This window comes from Xenia sp. Carnegie-2017, unplaced genomic scaffold (genome assembly GCF_021976095.1).
Source record: "Xenia sp. Carnegie-2017 unplaced genomic scaffold, XeniaSp_v1 HiC_scaffold_19, whole genome shotgun sequence".
Lineage (NCBI taxonomy): Eukaryota > Metazoa > Cnidaria > Anthozoa > Malacalcyonacea > Xeniidae > Xenia > Xenia sp. Carnegie-2017.
Genome location: NW_025813481.1, coordinates 4517508 through 4537500, shown reverse-complemented (window position 1 = coordinate 4537500; position 19993 = coordinate 4517508). Strand labels below are relative to the sequence as shown.

At 35.1% G+C, this 19993-nt stretch overlaps 1 protein-coding gene and 1 long non-coding RNA gene across 3 annotated transcripts in view; one reads left to right on the top strand and one right to left on the bottom strand.

Annotated features, from left to right (window-relative positions):
* LOC124438236 (LIM/homeobox protein LMX-1.2-like) overlaps positions 1-19993 on the top strand; it is a 34169-nt gene that overhangs the window by 11363 nt on the left and 2813 nt on the right. Inside the window, exons 3-4 of one of the 2 annotated variants that reach the window (XM_046988253.1) lie at positions 11500-12066; positions 12215-12422. In XM_046988253.1, the coding sequence (XP_046844209.1) occupies positions 12030-12066; positions 12215-12422 (245 nt within the window). In that variant the 5' untranslated portion in view covers positions 11500-12029. Of the gene's footprint in view, positions 1-2786; positions 2946-11499; positions 12067-12214; positions 12423-19993 lie in introns of those variants that run through there. The other variant, XM_046988255.1, reaches the window with a different exon arrangement.
* LOC124438237 lies at positions 12161-14108 on the bottom strand. The gene is made up of 2 exons (XR_006946023.1): positions 13975-14108; positions 12161-12413 (listed from the first exon to the last, which is right to left on the bottom strand). It is a non-coding gene; the product is annotated as an uncharacterized LOC124438237 (long non-coding RNA).

Genomic DNA, 19993 nt, shown 5'->3' with positions numbered 1-19993 from the left:
GAGATCACAAGCCATAGCAAAGCCTATGGCTTATGATCTCGGGGTCTGATGGGCGGAAGCTTGGAGGGGCCGAAATCTCCTACCGAAACGTTAACATGCGGCGTTCTAGTGCCTTGCGCTTAAGAAGGTATCGGGAAGCATGGCCCGAAAACGGGGTTTTTTTGCTTTCGAATTTTATCTTTTTAAAATGAAATAAACCAGGCTATGCTTCAATTAAATTTTTCAGAAACTGTCCCTTTTAATGACACTTATAATTTAAAACAACCATAAAATGTTTTATACAATTTTTATTGGTTTATATCTTTTTGATTTAACTCTCTCATTTACTGTTTCCCATGTATAACGAGCAAACCATCTACGGAAACAAGGATTATCTAGTTCCCTTAATTAACATGTGACGCTCTAGTGCTAAACTATCTCGGGGTATCGGGAGGCATGGGTCGAAAACAAGATTTTTGTGTTTTCAAAATTTGTCTTTTCTTTACAAGGATTCTTCTCATAGAAGAAAGTAGAACATCCAAGGATACTGCAAAGGTTCAAACAACTTCTGCCTTTTTGACATGCAATTTAAGCCAACTCTAAAAGCATGCTTATACGTTTTTTACTTGTTACCTTTTACAATGTAACTTTCTCACAACTTTCTCGTGATGAAAGAGAGCCTCGATCCTTATGCAATAAAACTCTCTCATCATGAATGAAAGCACCCATGGGCGTCATGGAAAAAAAGGATTATCTAAATTTTTTTAATGATTTCTACAAAAGATAACATTTAATAAGCCAAGCAATTTGTATCTTCTAAATTGAACCTCGCTTTCAACCTTATGTTATAAAATTTTGATTAAATTTGGATAGTAAATTTCTTTTTACCTTACGAAATTTTCATAATTCAATCTAGAAAGTAATTTCTCTTCTTGAGTAATTTTGCGATTAAACAGCACACTTTTCGGAGTCAAAGGAATTCTTTTGATCGCATAGAGATAGCCGTACAAATTAGCGTATAAAAAGAATTTCCAAATCACGTACAAAATTTCCTTCACAAGACCAAACTACCGTCTATTTAAACAATGTTGTATGTAATAAAAAGTTACTTTGACAACTGAAGCAAACCCTCCTTTTTCCAAGCATTCGCAACACCTCAAATTCATTCCGAACTCTTGAATTTCTCGCAGTGTAGCCGAAAGGATTAGGCATCAAATCAAAATACTCATATCCATCATCACAGCCATTTTGATTTCTACGATGATCTTTTTCAGCGTCAAGCCTATCTGAAGTGTATTACTCTTTCCACAAGTATGGGAATCAAATAGTTCCTTCAATTCAATTTTAGTTCTACAAATTGATAACATATAAGTGTGTGTCATAAGGGTACATTTCGATTTCTTAGTATGTACCAACGAGCCATAGCACAATGGCACATTAGCCTGGCACCAACTCTAGTTACTGAATGTAAATATTACCTAAAGATGTTCATTTAAAATGGGGGGGAAGTAAACTTGTTGAAAACAATTTAGATGCTAGCATAAAAATGGGTAAAAAAGTCATAATACCTAAATGCACAATATACGAAGGAAAAGGAGACTGCTTATTTTCATTTGGACTGTTCTGTAAATATTTACAAATGACCGTGGTTTTATCCAAGGAAACTATATGACTGCAGTCGCTGTAGAGTTAAAAGAGAAGACTGACAAATGTTTCGGACAATTTTTCACATTTATAATCGACGTTAATGAAACAACAACATTTATAAAAGATGCAAAATGGGTAGACAATCAGCTGCTCCTCAGTTCATTCGAGACACGAAATTCAAATATTTGTCGTCGGAGACAATTAATGACAATGCCACATTTGACGTTTTCGTTGATGTTCAAGCAATCTATATCGTAATCTGTTGACTCAACCTAGACAACATTAGTTGAAAAACATCTGCGCCGACTATTGTCAAAAGAAGACTTCTAAAGCCCTGTACGTGTTATGCCTTTTGTAGCTACATATGAAAAACATGTATTAGCTTTTGAGATTAAAAACACACATTCACCTCTTTCACTACCGTTGACTTTTCTTCAATAAATAGTGTCGAGACTTAAATACACGATATATGATACTTCACATAAGAAATGTGAAGTGCGTCATTAAAGCATCAGAGACTTGTGGTTTTTGAGGAAAAATAAAGTCGTTTTGTATGTGAACAAAATGAACATTTATTGGAAAAATGAATAAACCAAGATTGAAATCATTCTGTTCGCGATAACAAACAATATAACTCAGTTCATAGAAACATGTGTTTCGTCAATTACCATAGCTGGAGCCATAAGTGTAATACATATTATATACGTTTGTTTCCTTGTGTAGCACTTTACACACAGGACTTTTCCACCACAGTCATGACTTAAGCCCTTCCAAACAAACTCGTGCAGAGAAAAGCCGAAACAAATGTACGAGAGTTGCCATACGTTGGGAAAACAAGCGTGCAAGGCGATAAGTTGGTTCAGTTTTGTAAAAAAATATTTTATATTTACTCGCAGATACGTTTAACAGATTATACATCAAAATGAACATTCCGCACTGTTTGGACCACCGTACGTCTATCAGCGAAGCAAGAAAAATATAATTCACGGCGGCTTTCTTTTCATATATTTATCAAAGAAAAAAGTAAATTTTGACACGAAGAGTTAAGCGTCAAAGTTGTCACTAATGTCGCTATTTTTATTCAAGGGGGGAGGGATGCCAGAAACTAGCTATTGCAGTTGACTAATACGAGTAATCAGATTAACCCTTATGTTACTTCAAGAGCTAGAAGAGTATCAATATCTAAGTCTAACACTGTACTAGATAAAAGGTATTCTATAGTTTGTGTACACACCAGGAATGGAAAATCAGTTAGGGAATTGTCGTACGAAAAGACGCCGCTTATGATTGATAACGAAGGGAAACGACTTTGATGAAAGGTATGAACTTTCAAATTAGTCTACACACAAACTTCATGTCTTCCAATAAAGATTCCCAGGTCGCGGAAATTTCTTCATTGACTTCAAGCCATAGACTGCCATGCCTAGTACACCATCGAACGCTCTTTTGTGCAGCTTCATATTGTCTGGTCTATTATGAACTTAAGGAGGAAAAGTTAGAAGTTAATTCAACGATTACATATTTCCATATTTACACTGTGTACCTTCAAAATTCATAACATTTGTAAAATATACTTGATTGTTGTATGAACTATCAATAAGCAGTACCTAGAGTGTAACTGACGTATACGGACATCTGCTGAATAAATGCATGCAACATATAGAATTAGGTTAACGATGACCAATTGTTGAAACACCAATTGCTACTTGAATAATGCATTTAATATTTTAACAAACGCAGTCATATTGACATGATAAAACTGCATACAAATAATCAGTTGAAAATTTTTTTAAGTACAATAAGAAAGCTCCAAAGTAAATGGACTTGATTTCAAGTTCGACATTTTGATTTGCAATAGACTCAAAATAGTCTTAATGCCACATTCGCAGACGACAGTGCAATTCAGTAACACATTATTATTCTAGATGTTGTGATTTATCGACTGCACATAGGGAGCGTGATGATTTGAAACAGAGCACAACTGATACACATGTCAATTTTCATCAATTGGAAATTTGTTCTGTGCTATTGAGTTTTCAATCTTCAATTGAGGGCGAAAGATGATGAGGTTACATGTAATGTAACACATTGACTCAGTCGACGACAAATACACAGTTATGTCAGATACTTTTCAATTATATGTCATGCATATTTTAAGTCTGCTCACATTGAAGATACCATGCAGTCACTGGTAATGATTGTTTAATGATGCTTTACAATAACAACTGCCAGTTGTATAGAAACTTTTGTATGTTTGTTTTTGCAATGTAATTAATCCCTACATTTGAATATATCCTTCAACGTTTTTTCCAAATATCCAAATTTTACATTGTGCGTCACATATACTTTTTGCACTCGTAAAAATATACTGCCTTAACTCAATCATCAAAGCAACATTAAAGACGTATTTTCAGCAAGAAGGCCATGCTGCTAATTGCAAAGGCGACCGGTGAACAAAACGAAAACGAAATATGCTTTTGTACTCATATAATATACAGATTAAATGTGCTGGAACATTTAGGATCTGACCAAGAGGGAGTCTAGACGATGGATGATAAAAAACGATGCCCTCACTTGAAATTAACATTTTATAATATCTGAGGGTATGGTAAAAAAAGCTGGCGGTGTTCATTCTAAGATTATGTTAATTGTTGGTTGTGAGGAAGCATTGGCGTCTTTTACTCCTTGCATGCCGGAACGTGCCTAAATCATCAAGTAGGAGTGAAGCCAAACTTTAAGTTCAAAGTTTCAAGCATGCATCTATTTAAGAAGATTTTCACAAACGGAAACCATTAAAACCTTAATGCGACACCAAAAAATCTTATAACAGCATTTGAACAAGCACATTTCTTGCCGGAGGAGTCTGGATTGAACGGAAAACCTAGTTGTTTCACTTATACAGAAATATTGCAGTGTGATGAACTAAATATTTTTCTACATAACTCAAAGTTACCAATGGTACATATAAAAATTATTTGAGCGATCATGTATGTAAAAACTGTCAAACTATGTTAAATAACAAAACATGATTTTACAAAAAGTAAGTAAACTATAGCAGATAAAAATGTTGAGAATATTACTACTATATTAGATTGAGTTGATTCAGATCATCAATATCATTCAAGCAAAGACCTATAGAAGCGTATTTCGAAGAAAGAACGTACGAAGCTCTCAACAAAAGCCCCACCCCCCTGTCAAAAGTTCATCTCCATTCACATATATACGTGAAGATATTTACTCGGCAAGGGTGCACTTAGTTTAATGTCCATACATATATGTATAATCGGATTGCATCGTAGGATTTTTGGATAAAAGGTACCGCAGTTGAAAATAATGTAAATGCTCTTCACTTCAAGTGTTTCGTTAGGGATCCTTTAGGGAAAATTGGAGTCGTGTCATTGATAAGTGTGAACTTTAAATTGTGACAGAGTAGTTTGTTAACAGTAGTGCAACAGCTCTATAAATAAACACTTCATGATAATCAATGCGAAGTCTAAGACTTAGATATACACGTACGTCATCTATTGTTTATCGAATGAAAACAATAGCAAGCATTGTAGTTAAACATGTGTGGCTTTTTGGATCGCACGACGAGAATAAAAACAGTGACGCCGTTCAGATAGCGCAGTCCCCCTTCCTTCTTGAACTTAAATTCACAATCATTATATGTGTTGTGCCTAAATACAGTTATGACATCAATTATGAAAACGTCACTGTATTTTTGTAAGATGTTATATAAAAGGGATCGGTAGAGGACTGTAATCCACCATAAGAATTTTATGCACAAAATCAATGTTGCATGCGAAAGCTTTCCTTCCTGTCTGAAGATGTAATTATACTGGAAAAATTCTAAAAATATTTTGTCTTATCGTATCAATGGTTATCCAGTAGCTACTTTTTGCCAAAGATATTGCCAAGCTTTTGCAGGGAGAGTAAGACTTCTCATGGCAACATAAACTGCACAAAGACAGCAGTTGTATTTTAGAGAGAATTAGAGAAAGGGACACGGTCTGGGTCGAGCGAGTTTGAATTTGTTATTTTTATTGGACCAATGGTGAACGCAGTGATAGCGACATGCAACATGCTTGGCGTAACTTCATTTTATTACATCATCACATTACGTCATCAAAACATAGAATCAGATGGATGTGCATCAGAAAGATGGGTCTGAGTAAGTAGTAGCAAAAACTGAATTTAAGTGTTGACCATTGCACCTTTCTGTATGTATAAATATATCGTTAGTTGAAAAGCACATTATCCTTTCCATTTACTGCAAAAATATTCAAGCATGTTAGAACACTATCAAACATCCGTTAGAACTTCAAGTAAGTGTGAAGTTTGTAATGGCTAATCATTGTTTAATGCTGTTAAAGTACTTGAGTGGATTTACTCAAAAAAAAACACACACAACATCAATCGAAGAAAAATGCTGAACAAAAACCACACGCATGGATTATGGCATGGATTATTCATCCCAAGCATCTTTATCAATAGTCTATGGTCGACGGAGGGCTGAGAATTTGCTTAGAGATTTTCCATATTTTCAGAACACGAAATTACTAACATATTCGTTATAACGTTAAACATAAGAAAACCTGAACTCTTCCTTGTAGAATTATGGCCAAGTGAACCGGCTTTTTCTCACAGTGAACTTTGCTCACTAAACAATTTTTCTACCCAAGAATTGATCTCTGGCTATTTTTGTGTTCGAACTTTCGTGAACATTTCTACTCAACTTCCTAATCTGTATGTTGATGAAATTACACAGTGATTGGATTAGGATTATGCCGGGTGTTACACTAATTGTAAAGTGATTGGATTAGGATTAATTTAGGAGATTAATTTGACTGTCTTGGAGAGAAAAATGTCTATCAAAGAATTTCTATTGTGTGATTTATGATGAAAAAAACCAGCCGACTAGCTGTTATTGAATACGATAGACGACAGTAAACTCTTGTTTTTCATAGACATGAAAGACTTTAAAACCATGTACGACTGCTGTAACTCTGATTATTTCACATCCATAGATAAACAAGCAGTAGCAGACAATTCTGTCATATTTTATAAAAATTAAAAAAAAAGAAAAATAATGATAAAGGAATCCCATTTTCTCAACTCGAGTCACGCAATCTAAAATAGGGAGATGACGAGGAGCGAACAAGAAACTAAGAAATCGGAAATGCAAAAAATCTTTACAGAAGGAGTTCATCGAGGCGAAGAGTAACTAAAGATTTTCTAAAGCAAGGAATCTTAAGAGAAATGGTAGGAAGTCGAGGCGAAGATGAAACTGAAGATTTTGAGCAACGAAGAATCTTCAAAATGAAGATTAGTGGAGAGCCAAAGAGAAAACGAAAGATTTCAAGCAGGAAGCAAATTACAAATCGAACAAAGGTAGCTAGAGGTGAAGAGGAAACTGAACATCGTTAGCAACAAAGACAACAAGATGCTCGCATTTCATTTTCAATACCGCAATTGCTGGAAAACTATGAAATATACACATACAACAGCCGGGGTTTTGCTAATGGCAATCGAGCTCTCAATAGTTTATATCTTGTCTTTCATAAAGGTTGAGTTACTACCAATTTTAACGTTATTTTAACGAAATCAACAAGAACAGTAGAAAAGACGCATGACAGTTTTTTTAACTGTAACTATATTCGAAAGATCCATTGAGCCAAAGTTTTGCCGCGTGAAAGAAAATATAGACAAAGGACTAACGTAATTTACATTTACGCATGCCTTAAAGGGCCGACATACAACGACTACAGTCTATGGAAATCAAACCTTTTCAATGTGGTGCAAGATAAAAAAAATTGAATAAAACTTTTCCTACAATTCTTTAAATAGGACATAAATTTGATGCATGCCCTCACAAAAAATCTCGTTTAGAAAATTGGTATAAATTTGGCGATCACAGCTGCAGACCTTTGAAGTTCCGCGATTTAACTGTGCTTGGATGGGAAGATAGATGATGCGCTAATGATTACTTCAATGGCGCTAACAAAGACACCCCAATATCCTGTCGCGAAAAAGAGAGCCTGCAGTGAACACACGCTGACCATTAAACGATTTTGATGATTGTTGGACAAAATGTTTCATTTGTTTAGACTGGCCCTGAGTCGACATTAAGGAAGACACGTCGCGAGCTCTAAAACCGACCTAGTCTTTCAATTACTTATACCGTAAGGTCGGACGGTTACAAAATTTCTTATGCTAAAAACAAAAACCGCAAAATACACAACATAAACTCTAAATGCAACCAGTGGGATCTTTAAAATAGCGCACAGAGATTTATTCCTAGCAAAAACGGATAGGTTTAATACTTGATTTATATTGATAAAACTTAACTAAATTACATGCAAAACCAGTCAGATGAACCTTGATTTGGTTTCAATGCAATCGGCTGACAGCTGGAGAAATTGAATAAGGAAAAAACTTAACCTGTTGAAAATAACTCCATGTCGTTCAGCAGTTACTCTAAGCTATGCAGCCAATATGAAAGGCATGTGTCTAGGCGTTGATTAGAAGTGTTACGAAACGCTTGAGCACGATGAGAGAACAGGGATGCTCTTATATAAGTAGTTTTATAAATAGAGAATGACAATAACTATACATTTGCATGCAGGCAAGTGAAATGCGTGCAAGTTGTTTTTATAGAAAATAGGCATGCAGACCAAATCATTATAGCGAATTTTGTTTCAAGTCCACAGGTCAAATATATACTTTAGTTCGAAGAGCATAATGCGACATACCTTTGAATAAGTTAAGAGGCTTCAACAGCACATTTCGACACCTTGACAACATGCCCAAGGAAGAACCATACGAAAACAACAACAATTAATATCTGAAACGTAAGAAATTCTAGCATAGTAACGTTGTGCATATGTCTCTCGTAAAAATTCTTTTAACTTCATTTAGGAACATGGACAGTTGTTGCAAAACGGTAAAATATAATTGATGATCAGTTTAATAAGAATCATCACATCATTTATAAGTTAGTACACACACTCGACTTGTCTAACACATGAATTTACCAATGATTTCTCAAGTAACTGTACTTCAACGAAGCAAAGTAGAAGAGACTATAGTTTTACTGGCCACAACTATAAGATCTTTTACACTGATTACAAAAGAAACTACCAAACTGCTTTTATGATAAACGCGTACATTGAAAATAGCTGGAAAGTGGAATGATGTTTATGTAGGTATGTGTAAATGCGTTTCACAAAACGTGGAACGAGATCGAATTTATGCACGAATAGTGATACCAGTTTATTGTAAGTGAACGGGAGACAATCTTTACAATCCCCACACGCTTTACATAATTTCTCGTGCAGAAACATGCGTCCCAAAAAGTGTGTTCTCAGCCATTTCAATTAAGGTAAAAGATAGCCTTCGTTTACTGGCCTTTTGACGAATATATGAAAAAAAATCAGTGTTGCTATGTGCCTTAAAAAACTATAAGAACGTGTACAGAGTACAAAGAAGCAAGGTCGTGAAATGTGTGTCGTCCGAACGTGGGCATAAACACAGGATATGTCTGTATTTATGTACACAGAATTAATGACGGGTAAATTACAAGCCCATTGGTCATCGATTGCCAATTCTCTTTCAAGATAGCCGCAGCATTCCCTGTTTGACGGGATTATAGCGTGGAGGAGGCGTGGCGAAGATGCTTCGGTTTTTCAATGAGCTGAAACTGTGTCAACAAAATATTAGAATGAAGGCGCTCGAAAAAAAACAAGCACACCATCACGAAATGTCCAAAAATGATTTGCACATTGACTAAAAAATCTCAAGCGGCACAGGGGGAACGGGCATTATATACTGGTGTAAGTAGAGGGTTAAAATGAATGCACAAAGCGGTGTTCACAAAATCAAACACACACCGCAAGGCCTGCCCAGCCAGCCGCAGCTGATTTTCTTTCACCGCTACAAGAAATAGACATGACATTTTATTAGGCATTTTTCATACAGATATGCTTGCTTCAAGAAAGTAAAAAGGACTCCTTTAAGATACAGTGCAAAAGACTGGGTGTACACAATAGTCAACCACCAGAGTTTAGTTTCTTTTCTTGCCATTTAGATGTGCCGACTTATGTGCTTAACGATTAAAAGGAAAACGCATGGACATACACGTACTAATCCGTACGTTGTTCGGTTAAACAAAACCAACCATGTTGGTAAATATTTTCATAGATGAAAAGATTGAAGATTTGCAAGGTTGTTCATGCGTCATCCGTGCCCTTTCAAATCAGGTTAATCTTGAATGCAGCGAAAGCTGAAGAGATATTTTTAACCTTTGCCGATTCGTATAGACGATAAACTGAGTTTTGGAATACAGAATACTTCGCGTTAAAGTAGACTTGAAAGATGAACTAAAAACCCATTTTAAAACTCAATTTCTACATAGCAATATCCTTTACAGCATGAGCATAAACAGATCCTCTCATATGTTTACCCTGACCAGCTTGTGGAGATAACAATAGTTTGTGAATTTTGTAACATATCATACTGTATCACATATATGGAGAGAAGAAAGTGAGACAGATAGAGAAAGAGAGATACGGAAAATGCATTATTCTTTATGCAGAAGGCTTATCAATGTGAAGTCTATTTCTTATATTTCTCATTAGAAATTCATAGAAAATATACACGCTATTTCCTTGGATGAAACACTTGTGATTTCTTTTATACACTGCACTAAGTGCACGCTATATAAACTGTAAAATGTATTTCATCTTAACTTTAAAGATAAGAAATATTTTTAGTTTGCTACATAAATCGTGACCTCGGTTCAATATCAAGCAAGAGCTCTTATGAAACACGCGGCTTGAGCTTATATTGCACTTCTTTATTATGCTGAGGAATAACAACAAACACAACTTTATCATGAAGCAGACAAGTAAGAATATCATCAGACAAGTGTCCAGCCCACTATTACATATGATTGTCAAGAGGAAAGTAGATGAATGTTATGCAACATGAACGTCAACATGATGAATAATCCTGCATGATATACTGAACCCAGCGATAACTTCTTCACTTTGCTATATCTACAAAGCTTCCGGGCCGACACAAATCTATTGAAATGAATTGTAAAGATCAAACAAGCAGGGATGCCATCTCCGACAGTGTAAGAACTATTTACAGTACAACAACAGCCAGGGATAACAAGATCATTGAAAAGTTTCACAAAAGAGAGTGGTTTAATTTTGCCAAACTTTCTTTTGCTGGGGATTAAACAATATCCCAGCAAATCTATATCGGTATGAGATGGATTATGCAAGTCGCTGGAAACATTGAGAAAGCAGAAGTTTCTTATCTCTCGCAGGGAGAATGAATCAATTTAAATATAAATCGTGGAATGTTAAATCTTTGTATAGAGCGCATTTTGCATCCTCAAGATTTGAGATTACTAAAATGAAGCATCTCGGCATTTTTCACAATAATCCTAAATCTTCAGTCTTTTCTCCCAAATCTCCACGGTGATTTATCTGATCAGCTCAAAATAGATATCTGCGTCTCCGTGCATCATATCGTCGAAAGAAAAGAATTAGAAAACATCGGCAGTAAGATGTAGTTGGTATTGAGATACATCGTGAGCATTGACACAATCAAAACAAACAAAATCTTACAACAAAACACAAAGAAATGACTGAACGAAGGCATTCACTTTCCATCAACTATAGCATTTTCTATTTACTGGATGCACGAAGCACGTTATCTCCCTACCCCCTCTTGCTAAGATAAGAGATCCGACATCCCCACCCCCGCGCGCCTCATTGATCACATGATCTATCAGTCTGCGTGTGTCAGATGTCTATAACCATATAAAGAGAACAAAGGGAATATGCCGACAAAAATGCCAAGCTTAAAGTAAATGTCAATCGAGTACTTTACGCCGTATACACACACAGTCGCCGTAAAACAAACGTGGCTTGGGCTGACTCGAATGGGATACACTGTGTGCAACATCAAATTATAACCTCGATTCTTAACACTGTATTTACAGGAATAGCATTGTCACTCTTGAAGCTCACGTTAGAGCGAGCGATAATCTTTTCTCCAGCAACACGCGTATATTACGTTGTGTACAGCTGAAGCAGGGTAGCTATAACCGAATAAAACAGGTGGGATCCATATATATCTTCGAAAGAGGAAAAAACGCAAAAGCTGAACAAAAGTGACTACAGGAGAACGGAACGTGTACGCAATATAAAAATTACTGTGCGTCATCGCGCAGTCAGGAGACAAGTTTACTAAACAACGTGAATCGATGACCTAACAGTACGATTCCTACAAAGCTGGGCCAAATTGCATCGTTTAGCAGTTAGCTCGCGAACTTCCTAAGATTCCAGTTACCTCATCCGTGCTCAAACACACATTATAATTTCGTCCAAATGACGATGGGGGATAATGAAACATTTCCTCCAAATGGTAATACTATGGTAAAAAAGAATAAAGAATTGTCTGAGCACTTATAATGAAACAAAAATCACATTCTTATAAAGTCACATAACACACAGTCTAATAGCCTTCATAATTTTATTCTACGAACTTCTTATTCATTCCAAGTTTCATTTAGGAGGAAATCAAAACTCAACCTGTCTCACTGGCAACGTGTTGAATATCTGCACAGGCTGCCATCAGCCTATCGAGGATAGATTTTTAATGAAAGTGACGGAAGATCCATGGCACGAAAATTGTCTTCAATGTTGTGTATGTCATTCGCAATTGTCTCGTAAATGCTTTAGTCGTGAAAGGAAATTGTACTGTAGAGATGACTATGAAAAGTAAGTGAAAATACATCTGTTAGAAGATTGTCTATCCTAAAATTCACAACATATTCTGAGCTATAGTAATTGGCAAACTTACACGACCTAACCCTACAGCCAATGCATATTGTCCGTTAAGGTTGACAAAGAAGCGCGCGAGAGTAGGATTACACAAGAACTGTCGTTCTAAACTCTTGTTGCACTTACTAAAATCTAAAGCTTTTAGATAAATTAATATTTGGAACTTATATGTGTACTTTGCTATCAAGTCAGGCAAATCATCAAAAATGCATATACATAATAGATTGTATATATGCTCGCGCGCAGTTGGCGTTTATAGGAACATCGCGAAAGAAAAGTGTACTTTCGTAATGTTAACACGTTGGTCTATAAAAAGTAGAACTTCAATTTACTTTAACACTACATTTGTTCTACAATAAAATAAATCGTGGCGGTTTGTTCAAACGGCGATCCTTAATCGGCAAACGCAAAAGCCACAAATTTTGACGCAACCATGAAATCGCTCAATTCAAGGCACAAAAACCCACACGACAAAAAAGAAAATTAGATGAGTCTGCAGTTCGCATGTTTATAAATTGCACATGTTTAAAAGCGGAAACTTTTAACTTGGCCGTCGAGGACGGTGTTGCAAAATAATTTCAAATTCTTCTCTCCGTGTGTATTATAAAATGCTGCCGGTTTTCGATAAATACACGACATGAGCGTTTCTGAAATGTATAAGATCGAAACCCTGTCTACAGAATAATACTTTTTAAATGGTGCACTATTAGCCTATAATGAGAAGCAATTATATAAAAGAGCAAAATTATACGGTGCAGTGAATGAGCGTTTCACAAGAACTCAAGTGTCATCACTGCCATTGCACATCAATGATTTTCTATAATACGTTTTATGCAAACCAGTCTGTATATCACATAAATATATATCTTAAAGAATTAACAATATTGGATAGGCGAGACATCTACTCTTGTTTTATGCACATTATATGACACATTCCTAGAAGCATTCAACTCAAGCTATATATAGATAAATTATGTTCAAGAAGAGAAGCGATTAATATTTAAAGCTCACTTTCTTTCCTGAAGCTATCTCAAGTTTTAAAATTTGATCAAAAGAATCATTCTAAAGCCTAAAATCTTCTACATTTCAATACACAAGAATACACATGCAAAACTAAAATTGGAGGTAAGCAGGAAAAAAACCAAAATTGTCATCGTCACCATATAGTGAAGGAAAGCCACCTTATGCATAAAGATAGACATGAATACGCACTACAAAATTTCCGTGTCTTACAGGCGTAAAGAGAACGCGATATCAACTTTTTGGCATTGATATATGACTTTGATAAGGCAAACTTTGGCATCATACACAAATGTAAATTCCTTACTACTGAATGCAATCTTTAGAACAGATCTTTTCATCGAACAATTTTAAACATAAACCTCTTGAGTGGATATCAAGATCACGCGAGCCATAAAATATAGCCTAGAGCTTCAAGTACTTTCTCGATTCCTTATACTTCTTGGCAAGATTGTAAGGCACTAAATACCTTGTGCGATTTCCGATTCATATTACCGGCGATTTCGAACGGCAAAACATCGCTTGCTATTGAGAAAAATCACGCTACTGTGCTATACTACATTTTCACACAGTGACATAATCTCAATTCAAACCAAAAAGAAATAAAACAAGTGTAAAGCGCCGTCGTTTGACTTTGGATGAACTTTCTAAGACGATATTCCTAGTTGATGGAGGAATACAAATGGATGCATAGTCGTATTTGCATGATAGAAATTATATAAAAACAGGTTCTTCAATATTGTACGTACTGTGGGGTCCAATATATTTTACATTTCACTATGACTTTACAGACCCCCAACCATAAGTCGTGTGCATTGGCCAATATTAAGATAAGTGATATCTGCAGACTTTGTCGCAAGATACCTGATAAAGTAATGGGAATAATTGAAATCAGTTTCGGCGAATCCTTGTGGACTGGCTTGAGTTCAACCATTTCATTTGAAGTGTAATAACGAACATCGAGAATGCATACATTTTCCCTTATTCGGACTTGCATGGCTAATCTTGTAGAGTATAAAGACTTCTATCAAAACTTTGCTTTCTCGTCGAGTTCGTATAGCAAGAGCCATGAAACTTAAAAGATATATAAATGTTTATTGTGTTCTTAGTGCTCAAAATTAATCCACAACCATACATGGAGACGTTGGAGACGTTATTTCAAGCAAGGCTTGAAATGATGATAAACAATTCCTTAACCATTAGGCTGGACAAACTTTCCCAAATTTAAATATTGCACGAATCCTTAATCTTTTTGCCATCAAACATCTAGAGCTGTCCGAATCATCTTTGCACACAAATAATGTTTTAACATAAAAAGTTTGGTGTACATTTCAGTGCTTTCACTCCAACATGTGTTTACAATTACAGAGATAAAATGGGTGCGAAGTTTAATTCTTTTAATTTGAAACATGCAAAAATCTCTGCAAAGTTGATGTTTGCTGTATTGGATAACAGCATTGGATTTCCAATTTTATACCCGATAAGTCATATCTTCTAAATGGCCGATTTATTCCAGAGCAACAATCTTAAAGTATCGCAAGACGAGAGACCAGAAAACTATTTTATCAGTCCCCTCTCCATGTGTACTGAAGTGTTGATTTTTCAACACAATCTCAGTCTCAAAAATCACGACAATATCTGTTATTGAATTCGTTATTTCAAGACGATTCTCAATGTTCATAAAACCGAAAACAAAGACAATGAAATCGACAAAACTGTAATCTTAATGAATATTGCAGAATTGAAATCACATTTAAAACAGGGCGGCAAGCATCAAAACTCGGCTCTTTCTATAAATGCACAAGGCTTTGATGTGTGATATCGTATTAAATCAAACAAGTCCGTTCTCTGTATTTAATGTTACATATGTTGAAAAACGTTCGCTGGAAATGGCTATGAGCAATCTATTTATCTTCAAAACTGTATAAAATAAAATCTTTCATGTATATCTTTGAAATTATGACCACATCTTTTCATTCGACAAATTGGTAAACAGGGAAATACATATTACATATGAAAAATTTAGTATGAATATAGCTACAATGGCTTATTGGAGATAAAGTCGATGCGAGTATACATGTTCCCTTTTTTGCAAGGCAAAGGCATATTTAAAGCATGAAATGCTTCGCGAAAGATCATTAAATTTACCTCTAATAACGAGTATCACAATCCATTAAACGAAAATACAATAAGCTAACTTAGTGGTAGCTAAAACTCTGATATACACAAGAAGAATCCAAATCTTTTTTACATGTTTTCCGGAGAAACATGATAAGCAATAGTACACAGAATCCTCTAAGTGTAGTGAACAGACGTTTCATAGTACAGGTAGCCATTTTAAAATCAACAGGAGATGTTTTCATGGTGTAGGGAGCGATAATTACGGCGCTATTAATGGCAAGCATTTGGAAATAGTTTACTTAAACACTTGAATGGTAAGTGTTTAAACGGCTCACTTGTCAAAATCTACTCGAAACTTAAGGAATGTTTTAAAATAATGACACTTTAGACCAATTTGATGTGAAAACAAAAATAAGGTGGCCGAGACGATTGTGCCGTATAAACACGTTCACATGATGTCAAAACTCTTTCTTCGTTGTTTAATGGTTTTTGAAGCAACGTACAGTGATTTTAGGAAAAAAATATAACTGTAACAGCATGTGTTTTATAAGTATGCATGTGTTAGATGAGAGTGTATGATTATAAAGCCAAAGTATTTCTCTTGTTACATATGTTATATAAAACAATTTATAAAATACAGCAACGATAACGCTGATTAACCACTTCAATACAAATACATACGGACAAAGTCAAAAGCATGAAAACTACGGCGGGGAAAATTCATAAATTACAGCAAATGTGACAGGTTACTAAGGAGTATATATTCCCCCGCCAAGCAGCTCACATAGTTGCTATGGAAACAACGCGAATGCAAGGAAACCACTGAGGGACACATTTAGCATGAGAGGTCACGAATCAACGTTATTCAATAGTCGTTGAATTTCAAGATTTTATGCTTTTTTAAGACTTAGAGAACAGGATTACGTTTGATTTAAAGGATTAAAGATTACCACTGTTCTTTTTCATGGCTAGCATCTAATCATTAGTCAAAAAAAATTCAATGCCGAGCATAAACGTTTTGGAAACAACTATCGTTCAATACTTTTCAACGTTGTAAAGTCAATGTGATCGTGTGATACGGTAATACATGATACAGCTTCGATATAATGTAAACAAAATGAGAGAAAGCTCTTGAAAGCTCTTGTTTCGTGTTTAAATATTCATTTCGTAGCACGTAGCATCATAAACATTCAAACACACACTACAAATTTCACATTCAGCAAATAAGGTTGTGAAATTTGATGTCGTAACACATTTAGAAAGCGTTCTTTTTCACTTGTAGCTAACGAGGCAGAATATGGTTAGAAACGATAACACTGAAAAAAGACACAGAAAAATGTCTAGAACAGGCTAAACTGTCCATAGTGATCACTTAGTCATCTTGCTAACATTAAATTCGCCCCAATATCAACAACTCTTAGCCGTGACTACCTAGCGACGATCTCGCAACAGCTGAACAAATTATGATAAAGAATAGAACAGTTAAACTGACGTGGCAACAATCATGCACTTGTTGGAACAATCGAATGCCAAAAAAAAATATAAAAACTTTCTTAGTAAAAATTTGCAATAATTTAACGAATAGACAAGTCAAATAAATAGCTTATTGCCTTGCACATCGTAGTCATGCCTTAAAATTAACCAAGATTTTATACATTTTCAATTGTATCACAAGTATTCCCCTTAGCGTGACTTATGTATGCATACAGATATTTAGCATTGCGAGATTAGTCGGGTAAGAATTTTGAAACGCTTTTCACACGCTTTTATTTGCATTTGGGAACTCTGTTGGAATATAGTTAAGTAAAACCATCTGGCGAACAAGAAATTTTACACATCACGCTTACCCCATAGTGACATTTGTAGTCCAATTCGATATGATGCTTGCAGGAGGTCTTATCTACAGTAAGCTAACAAGACATATCTAAAATAATAGTAAAAAAAACAACAACAAAACGTTAGTTAAAATTAAATACACTATCATTTATTGACTATATATAGAATAGGGGATTACTGATCAAATGCGCTAGAACTTGGCAAGTTTTAGTTTAATCCACAATTTTTGAACGTCAGAAAAATAAGACATGAGAGCAAATACGTTAAAAAGGAACAAACATTAATTTCTATAAATTGACGCTCATTCTAATATAATAGCACTGGAAAGGCAGTCTACTGCAGCTAGCTAGATGAAAAATATTGCGAAATGCAATTAGAGACGGTCCCTTATCCCTTGCTAAAATATTGTGAATAGCAGTTAGAGACGGGACGCTTTAGCTAGCTAAATTACTTTGAATAGCAGTTAGAGACAGTCTACGATAGCGAGTTCAAGCACAGTAAATATAACGCTGGTTAGACAGACTGTTGTATAGCAAAATTAAGTTGTTAAGTTGTAACGATCGTCCACAGTAGCATAATCAAACGAACATTTCGTTACACAGCTTACAAACGTGGTCCGTTTATCGATATCATATTTATGATTACATCATGTTGGGAATTGATAAAATCACTTGAATGGCGTTCAAACAGGACAATCAAGCAATTAAGAAATATTAATGACGAACAGCAAGAAGTTAGGAAGTGTTTTTAAGGTGATTATGCCCAACAATGGCGACACATAGACGCTTTGCAATGATTAGTAGTTTTGAATGAACCTCCAAGAAGTCACTTTTATGAGTCAAATCAATAATTCATATCACATATAACACGAGAGCTTGACGCTGGTGTTAATGCCATTTATTGAGCACGACATCTTACTTTCAATTTGCATTAGCTTCAATGTAAATGAAATTGATGGTTCTATCAAGTTTTTAATAGGTTGCACGGTTTCATTGAAAAGAAGTTATGATTTTTTCAAGTAATTCGAGCCGTGTTGATGTTTTGTTGCAGAGAATTCATCATGATATTGCAGGAATAGCAAAGAATAGATTATAGATCGAGAAATGAATTTAAAATTTTACAACGACACTGTGCTCAGAATGTTTTGAGAATGGGCTTTAACACTGAAAACCATTGAAGCAGATTGTGGTACATAAAATAACACAAAACTAAAGATAACACTCAACTCAAAACAATTTTTACACAAAAGGCCGAGAGACGTGCAGACGTACACTGACAATTTTAAGACAAAACGGATTCATTCTAATATCAAAGTAGAACCGCTTGTGTTTTTAAATGGATGACAGAGCAAGATGACAACATTTGTGTAAAAACAACTGACAAATTTGGCAGTGATAATTTGAACGCAGATAAACAAGGGCGATGGTGTCTCCCAATGATTAGAAAACAGTTGTCTATCAGTCAGTAAATCGACGTATCTTTAGAGCTTGACAAGTTTTTCAATGTATCATTGTTAAGATACTTGGTCAGCTATATATTTTAATGCTCAACATTGAAAACAAAAACACCAACATTCGATATTTTTTAGATATTCACAAACAAAATACCCTTTCTAGATCCCAGACATTACCCCCCATGGTACAATTAAAGCACCTTTGGCCAAGGCAGTTTATATCATAATTTGCATTTAAAAGTTTGGAACATGTAATACTGCTTAAAGGAAAGAAAATAAGTCGCAGAACACTTTGATCAGTTTACAACATTTAAAACTCAAAACCATGACATGCAACAAAACAATAAGAGCCACTTAAAATCGGCTCTTAAATTGTGACAAGATTGTGAGCGTGTTTACTCATAATATTAATAGGCATTGCCAATATGCCAGGTTAATCTCAACTATGACTGCTGTTTTCACCTGTGCAATTGTCGAAACCACTTATACTGCCAAAGTACATCATTAAGAAATGAAATGATTCATGTTCAGAAAAAGTTTGTTTGACGAGGTTTAAGTTCAAGCACAAATTTCCCGTGCCATCAATCTTTCATCAATTTTTAAAGAGCTACCTTGTTTCATACATATTTCATAACATAGGATTCGTCAAAAGTTTGCGAATGAACGATACATGGAAGAAGTACATAAACTTCAAGTTCAAACTTTAAAAGAATGATCAAATTAGGCACTGTAAATTGTTTTATGAAGAATTTCATTCTCTATAAAGTATGAACTAAAGAGTCTAGACCTTTCAGGTCATTCAACATTGTTTACAAGGCAAGCAGGTTAATTGTACTCTAAGCTAGCAAGTCCACATTGAAGTAATTATAATTTACAAACTTGCTGTGGAAAAGCATTGTAGTTATTAACGAGAATATTATCTGCGCTTAGATTATTAAAGAATGCAAAGGATGGTGTTGTAGATAAGTCTTGTCGCAACGGAATTGAAAAATAACAAAAACCATTAAGCAATTTGAAATCTGTTTAAAGCCTGTTGTATACTCGAGAAAGCAATGTCTTGAGTTGAATTCTACAGAAA